Source organism: Trifolium pratense, linkage group LG7, assembly GCF_020283565.1.
Source record: "Trifolium pratense cultivar HEN17-A07 linkage group LG7, ARS_RC_1.1, whole genome shotgun sequence".
Classification (NCBI taxonomy): Eukaryota; Viridiplantae; Streptophyta; class Magnoliopsida; order Fabales; family Fabaceae; genus Trifolium; species Trifolium pratense.
This window is the reverse complement of record NC_060065.1, coordinates 58,345,031-58,356,698: the sequence shown is the minus strand read 5'-3', so window position 1 is coordinate 58,356,698 and position 11,668 is coordinate 58,345,031. Positions and strand designations below refer to the sequence as shown.

The following is an 11,668-nucleotide window of genomic DNA, read 5'->3' as shown; positions in this document are numbered from 1 at the left end:
ATTGTTCATTTCTTTGTTTAGCCGCCGCAGCGATCTGATTGCAGCACACAAGACCTTTCATTCTTTTCTTCTGTTCAAACTAAACCTTAATTTTTTAATGAAGGGTCTTCACATAATCACATGTATATATCATTTTTTTTACGCAACACACACACATATATATATATATATATATATATATATATATATATATATATCATGAAATCAGTGTTTCTTTCAATATCTCATATTTTTCCCTTTCTCATTTTTTATTCCTTTGTTTCATCTTCTTCTATCTTCTTGCAATTGCAACACAAGATCCGGCAATTACAAGGCCTCTTCTTTCCCTTTCTTCTTCTAACAACACCCCCCTCTTTAAATCCATCATCACCACCACCATTTTACTCATTTTTTCTGTTTAAAATTGAAGATCTAAAAACCTAGATCTGACATCATTATTTCATATATTTTAATTTTTCCCCATTTCAATTTTTTGATTCAATATGTAGATTGACTTTTCAAATAAAGCAGCAACAATAATTTTCTAAAATCTGATTGTCTTGATGCGGCGAAGGATGGTGCTGTTGGGGTTGAAAAAATATTTAATTTTTCCCCATTTCAACTTTGTTAGGGACGATGAATCTGAACTATCATTCTTATTTTATTTTAGTTAAAAAATATTTCTCTTAAAACTTTCAATCTGAACCATTGGAAATTTTAAATGACATATGTCACATATCTGTTAAGGAAATTGGTATTTGGCCATATTGCTTACCTTAGTATATCTGGACCCATTGACAACTTAACGTTTTTTTAGAAAATTTAACAGAAGGGACCTGTTTGACTAACAATGTATTATTAAGGGATCAAAATGGATTTTTTTTTTAAGGGACCATTGTGAAACCTAAAATATCTTTAAAATATCATTTAACTAATTAAGCCTTTAGTTTATTACTCCTTTCGTCCCTGAAACGACAAGTAAAAAGGAAAAGGAGGGAGTATTTTATTATTATATTGGTCAAATACATCCAAATTTTCTTAAGTTTTTTGTTTGTAATAGATAGATTTTTATGTAACAAATAAGTTTTTTAAGTTTTTAATTAAATGCACCGTTACGCTTCAAGTTATTCTTCGTTACAAAACGCTGAATTAACTTAGTGAAGTGGTAGTGAACATTGTGTTTTGACTTCCAAATAACAAGAACCAGCGTTCAGTGCCACCTCACTAAGTTAACGTTTTGTCGGCTCTTTTGTAATGAAGGTTGAAAGGGTAATGATGCAATATATTAGAAATTTATAGGACCTATTTGTTACATAAAAAATTTAAAGGACTTATACCAAAAAAAACTTAAAGGACTTATCTGTTACAAACGCAAAACTTAAATGATCCTTGGAGTCAGTATATCCTTCATTTAAAAATAGTTTAACCCGATTGAACTCTGATTTGACCTGATCCTTGAACCTTGAACTTATAAATATATTGATTGAACGATCAATCCGGTCTAGTTCTGATTATCTCGTTAATAAGTATATGGCTTAAATGCAGTTTTGACCCCCCAAATTTCCTAATTGTGCGATTTGGCCTCCTAAATTTCAATTGTGCGATTTTAACCCTCTAAGTTTTACAATTGTGCGATTTTGACACCCCAAGTTTACTCTCTTTTGCATTTGCTAGCATCCGCTGACTTTTTTGACTAAAAATTGCTTATGTGACAATTTAAAATTAAAAAGTATAATTAGTTTTAATTAAAATTCAAAAAAATTATTAATTTTTTTAGTGAAAGGTTTAATCATTACTGTTTTAAAAAAATAGTCTATAAAATTTTAAAAAGAAAATATTTTTTAAAACAATTTTAAAAATAAAAAAGTATTTTTAAAACAAATTAAATTTAAAATATTTTTTAAAATTAAAAATGTATTAATTTTATTTTAATAAAAGGTTGAATAATTATTGTTTTTAAAATTTAAAAAATTAGTTCATAAATTTTTTTAATTTATAAGTTATTTTTTTTAAAAATAATTTGTCATTTACTTTTAATTTTTTTAAAAATATTTGTTTGAATTTTAAAATGCCACATAAGTTTTATTCAAAAAAGTTAACGGGGGACTAGCAAATGCAAAAGGGGATAAACTTGCGGGGCCAAAGTCGCACAGTTGAAACTTGGGGGTCAAAATTGCACAATGGTGAAACTTAGAGAGTTAAAATCGCACAATTGAAACCTACGGAGCCAAAATCGCACAATTGTGAAATCTGAGGGGTCAAAACTGCATTTAAGCCTAAGTATACAAAAGTTGATGCGGCAATTTTGTTTTCCTTCTCAGCATTAAAATTGAATTTGAAATATGATATCTAAATGTTATATAAAAATATCTAAATGTTAACCCACTTGGGTTGGTGCATTGATATTGAGTTGGGATCTGAGATTGTGCCCCTCTTGAGGTCTGAGGTTCGATTCTCTCTGGTGTCAATTTGGGTGGGCTAATTTAGCTTTTTCTTCAAAAAAATCTAAATGTTATCTAAATGTTTTTATATTACATATCTAAATGTCGAATCATCATAAAATCTTTTTATTTTTTAAAAAATTAGTCCGATGAATTATCATATTTGTTTATAAAAATTATTCAAACTTTTTATTTTCTTAAAAAATAGAATAACTTATTTTTAATATAAAAATATTTAATGATCAAATGACAAAATCTTTAGTGTTTTTATAAAAAATATTTCAAAAAACATGACACTGTTGGGTCGGTGGATTTTTTTGGGTTGGGTCCGGTTTTACCCGGAACCCGATTTTTTTAATGGATTTTTTTTTTAAAAATTCATATACACCCACTTGCCCGACCCAATCCACTTTTTTGGGTTGGATTGGGTGGTTTTGACCGGATCTACCAGATTTGCCCAATCCATATACATCCCTACAAAAGATTCGGTACAACCCGACCCATGGAGCAAAACGTAATTGTCAGTTCCAAAATTTGACCATCTTCATCCACTCTCTTCTCCATAGTGTTCCTCTTTCTTATCGTCACTGTCATTGTTATAGCTTTTGCAACCTGGGTTATTTCCTTCTTCCGATATCCACTACCACATCAACCCTCCGTAATGTTGCTAAAAAGAATTTCCAAAGAAAAACAAATTGATTGTGAGAAAATGATAGCTTCTCTTCCAGCCCCATGTTTCTTTTTTCCCCTGAATTTTCTTTTTTATCCTTCAATAAAAACTTCGGTTTCTATTTATCGAATTCTTTTTTGCCTTGAAAAAAAATTTCGGTTTCTGTTTACCGAATTTTTTCTGAATTTGTACTAGAAAAACTTCGGTTTTTGCATTCCGAATTTTTTTCAAAAGCAAAATAAATTTTTTTTTGGGTATAAAAGAAACATGGGAGCCGGAAGAGAAGCTATCAAAGGGAACTAGAGAGTTGGTTGATTGGTTGTGGGAGGGCCCATGCTGGAAGTTGAGCAATCATGTTAAAAAAAAAAAAAACACAATAGTAAGAGCATCTCCATTAAGGGTATCTAAGAGAGTTTCATAGACTAATAATACGGTACCTTATTTTTTTTATCATCGGAGTTCCATGACGTGGTAGATAGTGTATCAAAATTGATGATACCAGTACCTTAAATAAGGTACTGTATCATCAATTTAATGTTATTATTAGCTTCCATATATGTCAAAATATTACCGTTGACATTCAATGACCATATCTTCTTTTTCTTTTTTACTATAGGAAAGTTTTATTTCTTTGTTGCCTTTCATTTCATAAGTTTTCTTCGTGAAAAAACAAATCATCGACAACTCCAAGCAGATCTCGTCGAACACATTTGGAAGCGTTTCAGACGAGAGAATAATCAAAATTAATTCTTATATTTTTCATTATATATTTTCCGTCATATTTATGCATTTTTCACCATTTTTTATTTATTGTCATGTATTTCTCGTTATATTTAACTATTAATTTATTTATCTAAGTATTTATTAAATTAAATAATTTTTATTTTTATTTAAACAAAATAAAAAAACAAATATAGAATGGACCATTGTTATTAATGTATGATACTCAAAAAGTGGTATCATCATTGAAGCAAAATATGTATGAGTTGCATAAATATAAATGACATTGTTGGGACCACTTGTTAGTAATGTCTGATACCCAAAGTGGTATCACCATTGGAGGTGCTCTAACACTATACTCGAAACAATCATGTTTTTGGCTTACGATGGAGTTATTGAAGATCAAATCTAGACCTCATGCATACTATTTAAACTAGGGATGTAAATGAATATCTGTTGGGGCGGATAATATGATATATGTGTCCACTCTGTCAGATAAATACGATATCCATATCCACTCCATGGACGTGCAGGTATCCACTAAGCGGTTAATCCACAGATTTTGAAGTATCCATTGATATTTATAGATATCCATGAATAATAATTTTTTTTACAAAAAATTGTGATTCTTGTAAAGAATTTTTATTTTAATTACTTGAAATTTGTTTATCTTCTCTCTAGAGAAACAAGAAAAAGATTATTAACACATAATAATATTCATACATTTCAGTTTCAATTTAACAACAAAAGTCAACACATTTATTCTTATTCTTTTCACTGAAATATAATACTATCCATACAATTCTGTTAAGAAAAAACTTCATACATTTCACTTCTAATCAAAACAAATAATTAAAAAGACTCTTTATATTTAATAACTAAGAATATTTATATAAATTTCTTATTTACTAACGAATATGGATATCCGCGGATACGAATACCATTAAATTCGCATCCGTATCCATTAACTATCGGGTAGTTGAAATATCCATTTATCATACCCACGAATATCCATTAGACTATTCAATCCGTGTCTGTTGCGGATTTTATTTGCTGATATCAACGAATACGAATATTTTTGCCATTCCTAATTCAAATATCACACCACTATACCAAACTTAGTAACTTTAAACGTTCACCAAATGAACATATTAAATTGTTAGTATTTGTACATTGTTAGTATTAGTATTATTTTTTTTACAAATAATAGAAAATTACTCTACAAACCCTAATATATATTTACATAATACTCCAAATTACATTTTGCTTGCTCTTTTCTAATTTAAATCACGGGTCTCATTTACGTCCCTACCTAGAACAAGATGTAACCATCTTGATTAATACGAATGAATACACTTATTATGGCTCCCTCCCCTGCATGTAAACCACCTTAAGGATTTTCTTCTGTTGGAGTTGATGAAGTGTGTGGACTTATTGAGCTTCCTGAATTTACAAGCTGTGGGTCGCTCATCACATCCTGTAAAATCAAACATCTCATCTCATTAGGTATTTAATTAATTAAGCATCATTAATTATTTAAATTAAAATAAAAATATAAAGAAATGAAAGAAAACCTGCTGCACAGAAACTTCACTGTGGTTGGGGGAAGGTTCAGCACTACCACTACCACTACTACTAAAAGTAATGCCTCCTCCTAAAAAGATGGGACCCATATTTTCTTCAGCAAACTCTCTGAGTTTAACAAGCTCAGGCAACACTACTTTGGCAAGGTCTGGGCGATCTTTTCGTCTGAGTTGTGCACAATTTACAGCTATATTTGCAAGGGTGAGGGATTCTTGAATGGGCCAGTGAGATAGAGATTGGTCAAGCATTTCCTCAAATGTGCCATTCTCAATAGACTGCTCAGCATGGTGAGCCAATCCCATTGGATGTCTTCCAGTTAATAACTGTAGAAATATAATCCCCAGAGAATATACGTCCGATTTCACACCAAGCATTCCTGTTTGCTGATACTCGGGATCAATATAACAGAATGTTCCCGCTGCTGATGTCATGCAACACTGTGTTACATTTTCAGCCATCACAGGGACCAGCCTTGCCAATCCAACATCACTAATCTTACATACATAATTCTGGTCCAGCAAAATGTTGCCGGGTTTCAAATCACGGTGCACCAAAGGTTCAGGCTTCGTCTGATGTAGGAATAGCAAGCCCGTGGCTATCTCTGCAGCAATCCGGAACCTCAGCTGCCAACACAGAACCCTACCACCCTTCTTTTTTCGATTTAGGCAATCTTCTAAGCTTCCATTCGCCATATATTCATAAACCAATATACCATATTCTGGACACGCTCCTAAAAGAAGCACCAAGTTTGGGTGGCGCATACAGCTCAGTATGTCAACCTGTGGAGGGATATCTAGCTATTAGAATATTCCACAGAATTATAGAAGGAAATTAACATGTCATGCTCAATTGCTCATGCTAGTGCCAAACAAATTAATACAAAATTAAGTAGTATAGAATTCAATTACTCATGTCCATGCACTTGTTGATCACCTCTTGCTGAAACTGTGATTTCCCTTGAGCCGCATCAGGACTTAAAACCTTCACGGCCACTGGAGTGTGATCAAGGTAACATTTATAAACAGGTCCATAACCACCTTCCCCAATTTTTAGTTTTTCAGAAAACATGTTTGTGGCGGCTTCAATCTCCTCAATACTGTATCTCCTATATCTTACATCAGTTTGGGCTAAATTATCCAATAGCTTCCTCATGTCCTCTGCTTCTTTAAGAGATTTAATTGGAACCCTTGATTTTCTATGTGATTCCACGTTTGCAATTTTTCTAGCTGCTTCAGCTGTTTCAATGGCTGCCTTACTTCTTGCTTTCTCTTTCTCTGCTATTGCCAGTGCAGCTTCTTGGGACAGTCGTGCCTCTTCTAATTTCTTTTCTTCTTCAATTTTCCAGTTGCTCATCTCCATTAACTATTATATACATAGAAAACAAAATAGTGATATTACCAGTTACAATCACAATAGTTAGTAACACATCTAATCTAATCTAATCTATAAAGAAAGAGAAAAGGAACTATCAGATTTTACCTTGTTTTGTGCTGTAAGCGCTTCTCTGCATGCTGTATTGTACATTTCCATCGTTTGTTTTAACTCAAGCTTCAGCCTCCTCATATCAGCTTCCGTTTCATCCTAAATTTTTTAGCAAAAGGAAATGGATGATGCCATTAGTGGTCGGGTAATTTGATTCCATTTGTTTGTTCTTAGAAATATGAGTGAAAATGATCTCTAGAAGATAAGGTCTATTATTTATGCGTTCTTGATACAAATGAATGGATTGATATATTATGGTATAGGTATCTAAGTACATTTAATTCTGTTTGTCATGACATTGATATTTAATCAATTGAAATCACATATATCACATATATACATCTGCGTGTTAATTAGAAAGTGCAATGCTCACCATGTTCTGTGATGAATATGAAAATGATGTTCTACTGGTATCTTGTGAAAAAGAGGTATCTGGTGAACCGGGGTCAGTGAACTTGATTCCCAATCGGTTGGATCCAAAACTACGATCTGAACTGGTAGAAACTCGTGAAGTTCGACCGGAGTCAATGTAGTCGTACAAAGAGGATGAACAAGCACTGCTTGGCCTCCCAGAGCTTACAAATGATATGTCTGTGTCTGATTCTGTGAAGTCTACGCATAACATTCCACTCGTGCCTCTTGCTCCTCTTCTAAATGGAGATCTGCTGGAAACGAAACCATGTTTACATTAATTGTCTGTGTCATATTATTCAAAACAGAAAGTACACATCCCTTTACCCACCCCCAAGCAAAAGGAATCTTATATGCTTGGAAATGTTGTTTTATATAATATAAAAAAGAAGACTTACCTCATGGATTCATCCTGCCAACCGTGAGGTTTCATCGACGTCCTGTCTGCCGCATACACACACATACATCCATGTGAACAAAACATGATTATAAACCTAGAACTGCAATAAGTAGTAAATAGCTTAGTTCTTTTAATTTACAGAAACAAACAAACAAACAAACCTCTCAAATTCATACGTCTAGAGCATATCTGATCTGCAGATTGATTTAAATCCTGATTATTTAGATTGTTATGTATATGGCTCAGAAGTGGGGAGGTATGTGGGGCCGGACGAGAAGAATTCCGAACTGATGAGATTTTACCCTTAGATATGACATAAACATTACAGAAATCTGGCGCCCCCTTTGATATGCTGCTTGGCGTACTTGATGACTTAAATCTGCACAAAAAAGGCCGCGCCACAATTAGCAACCTACATACACAATAAACACTGATTGATTTTCTTGGGCAATCTTCCTTACTAATTGCTGCTGCTATATAGATACAATTAACTTAGAGATAGATAGATAGATAGATAGATAGATAGATAGATAGATAGATAGATAGATAGATAGATAGATAGATAGAGCACCTCACACACCTAATAAATCCATGCCTTGAAGGCGAACCAATGACCAAGTTCTCAATTGCAGCATGAGAAACATATTCGGTTATTGCTTTGACAACATCAGTGTCTTCAAGTAGGACATCGAGACATTGTATCTAACAAAATATTATATAATTAATCAATCAATTGTCGAGAAAATACATTTGTAATTTATATTTCCCTTAAAATTGAATTCATGGCAATGGTTAGATGTCTAGTTGCTCTGAATATCTTTGCATTGGCCTATTATAGTATTTATGGCCATGGATGAATTATAGATTGATAATTTTAACACATGGTGCACAATTATGGTTTTAAATCTTCAAGTTGTCACATGAACCAAATAAGCAATTGATTGATTAAAGGGAGATATAAAGTTAAAGTTGTGATTAGTCAGACCTACATCTTTGCGTGTGCAATAGCAATGGAAAGTAAGAAAGAGATCCTTGGTAGCGTTATCAAGTTGATTTCTCTGTGGAGATGATGCAGCTGAAGTACTGCTGACGTTGCATATAATGGCGGCCTCGCTACCTCCTGAAATGCAATGCATGCAGCAGTTATTTAAAATGATTATAATCATCAATAAAATTTTCAATTTCAGGTTAATTGAATAATTAATGTATCCGATAATAAATAACATAAGTGAATTTGTTAGTTATACATATATTAATTAAAGATATGATCAGAGGGAGGGAGGGAGTAAAAAAAACATGCATTGTCTTGTTCCTTGAGATGCAAGCAGACTTACTGGAAGAAGAGGAGGTGGTGCCGGCGACTTGAGAAACATGAATTAGAATAACGGTTTGGCCTCTGGTGAGAAGATTATCAGCGGCCCATTTAAGAGCGTATTGGCTTCCTTTATCTTTGTCAATAGCCACTGCCACCAATCCATTTCCTCCTCCTCCTCCTCCTCCGGCTCCTCCTCCCTTTCTACTCCCCTTCCACATTTCTTTCTTTTTCTCTAATTCCCACCCAAACTCTCATGTCATAAATCTCTCTCCATTTTTCTTCTACAATTTATCCGTTTAATTAAGTAACAAAATTGTTTTACAAAATACATTGAAATCAATTTATAGAAACTTATCCCTAATTTATGCATAATCAATCAATTTTTACTTTTATTGGCCTAAACATCAAATAAACATAACTAGCACCACAAAATACATTCTACTCCCATCCCTTTCCTAATGGATTAAAGGGCAATATTATTTTTTTCAAAAAATAAATAAATTTATTAATGTTATTTTGTTTTTTTATGCTTAAATATACATATTTTCCCTTTAAATATATCAACTATATCAAGAGTTTCAATTACTTATCGAATTCTCTTCATTATGTTGGTGACTCTTTGAATTTGTTAAAACAAGTTTTTTAAAGTTTTATTGAAAAACTACTTTAAGATCGTTAATGTCACAAACTCACAAGAAAGATTAATGATCTTTTCATTTTTATGTATCGAGAAAGATATGATAGAAATATCGTCGTTTAGAAATGCAAGTAGGAATTATTTTGTATAAGTATTTGGATATTAAATAAAAAATTCAATATTTTTTGGGTATTTAATTTTTTGGCAAAAATACATCGGTCCTTTATCTTATTTATTTGTAACACTTTAATTCTTTATTTTTTTATTTGTAACATATAAAAAATCGTTTATCTTGTATATTTGTAATACTTCAATCTTTTTTCTTATTTTTTGCCCAATTTTTTTTTATACTACTTAATTTTACGGGCCAATTCTCCCTTATGCCACCAAAATTTCAGAACCACACCAGTTCATGGTCGCCTCAAGTGTAACTGGACGGGGCTGGTGAATTCGTGATTACCGAAGCCTTTTCATTCTAGTTGTGATTCTAACATTCTCTATGAGAGGGTCAACACAATTGAAGGGGAGGTTGACAATCAGGGAAGCTATGTGTGAAACAATTCAAAAGGTCTCTCTCATGTTACTTTTAAAAGTCATTAAAAAATTGTAGTGATGTTATTTCTTATATCTTTCTCTCTTCTCTTTTACTATCTCACACACACCTTTTTCTCCTTATTTTACAAGTCACACCCATTAACAAGCAAATGTTCCACAAAGAATAGTCAAACACAAAGCGAAATCACAACCGTCAACGCGACCATGGATTCCGATAAGCTTAGCAACATCAACTCTATACATGATGATCTTGTATTCTACATTATTTCAAAACTTCAATCAAATCATTGAAGTATTTTGGATGCGTGCACAAATCTAATAACCATGTACCGCAACGATCAGGGCCGGCCCAAGCCCAAAGCCAACAAAAGTAGGGCTTTAGGCCCCAAAATTATTGGGCAATTTGAGTCTAGAAATTAGGCCCCATATTTTGTATATATATGTTACTCCGTCTCTAAATAATTGTCGCAATTTGACTTTGTGCACTATTCATGCAAGCTACTTTGACCATATTTTTTTACTAATGTATAAAGATAAATATTAGCATATGAGATCTTGTTAGATTTGTCTCGATGAGTACTATCAAAATATCAATTTTTCATAATTTTTAGTAATACACAACTAAAGATATTAATGATCAAAATTGTGCATCGGCAAGTGTGCAGTTGTAAAATATGACAATTATTTTGGGACGGAGGGAGTACGTTATAAAGCATTGTAAACAATTGTAGTGCAGCCGAGCGGCAATATTTTCCCAATTGCATCAACATATCATGCGTTCAGTTCATACTCATGGCAATTTTTTACTACTTTATTATTATGAACTATTTTTGAAGGATTTGCTACTTTATCATTACCATTATAATATGCACCCAAATGTAATAAAATGTATCTCTCCTTAGCTTTTCTTCACCAGATTTATCAAAACAGTTCATAAAAGGTAAATAGGTTGATTTGAAATACCGTAGTTTTTTCCTGATGTTTCAACTTTATCTTCAAAAAATGGCATGAGACACTAGAATTATTGGAGGGCATGCATTTTTTATTTGATTAATTTAATCTCCTCTTTAAAATAACAAAAGAGAGTGCAGAAGCTTGCAGTTCGTCAAAAATGGTGAAAATGTTTTTCGAACTATTTACCAGCTCTCTTTTATAAAATATAATCATTAATTTATTTTTTTATAAAATATTATTATTAATTTAAAAAAAGGCCTCATATAATAATTTGCTTTAGGCATCAGAATATGTTGGGCCGGCCCTGGCAACGATTGCATATCTATTAACCAATCTCATGATGATGATTCCCATATATTTCTCCTCATACATCTTCCTAAATTTCCTGTCACATATGATTATTGTAAGTTGTAACCACACACATTTGCTCCCTCCTGATTTGACTTTTAAGAATACACTCAAATGAAATTTTCCACCTTCATTTCAAGAGGATTACTATTTTTAGAATTTATGAGGCCTA

The 11,668-nt window shown here is 32.4% G+C and overlaps 1 protein-coding gene across 1 annotated transcript; it reads right to left on the bottom strand.

Annotated features, from left to right (window-relative positions):
- Positions 1-4,980: 4,980 nt before the first annotated feature.
- On the bottom strand, positions 4,981-7,946 carry LOC123899864 (U-box domain-containing protein 35-like). Its single transcript, XM_045951114.1, has 7 exons — positions 7,849-7,946; positions 7,686-7,731; positions 7,250-7,538; positions 6,874-6,975; positions 6,328-6,756; positions 5,385-6,173; positions 4,981-5,287 (listed from the first exon to the last, which is right to left on the bottom strand). Exons 1-7 carry the CDS (start codon positions 7,859-7,861, stop codon positions 5,201-5,203), a joined length of 1,755 nt encoding a protein of 584 aa, XP_045807070.1. The 5' UTR covers positions 7,862-7,946; the 3' UTR covers positions 4,981-5,200.
- Between the last annotated feature and the right edge of the window lie 3,722 nt (positions 7,947-11,668).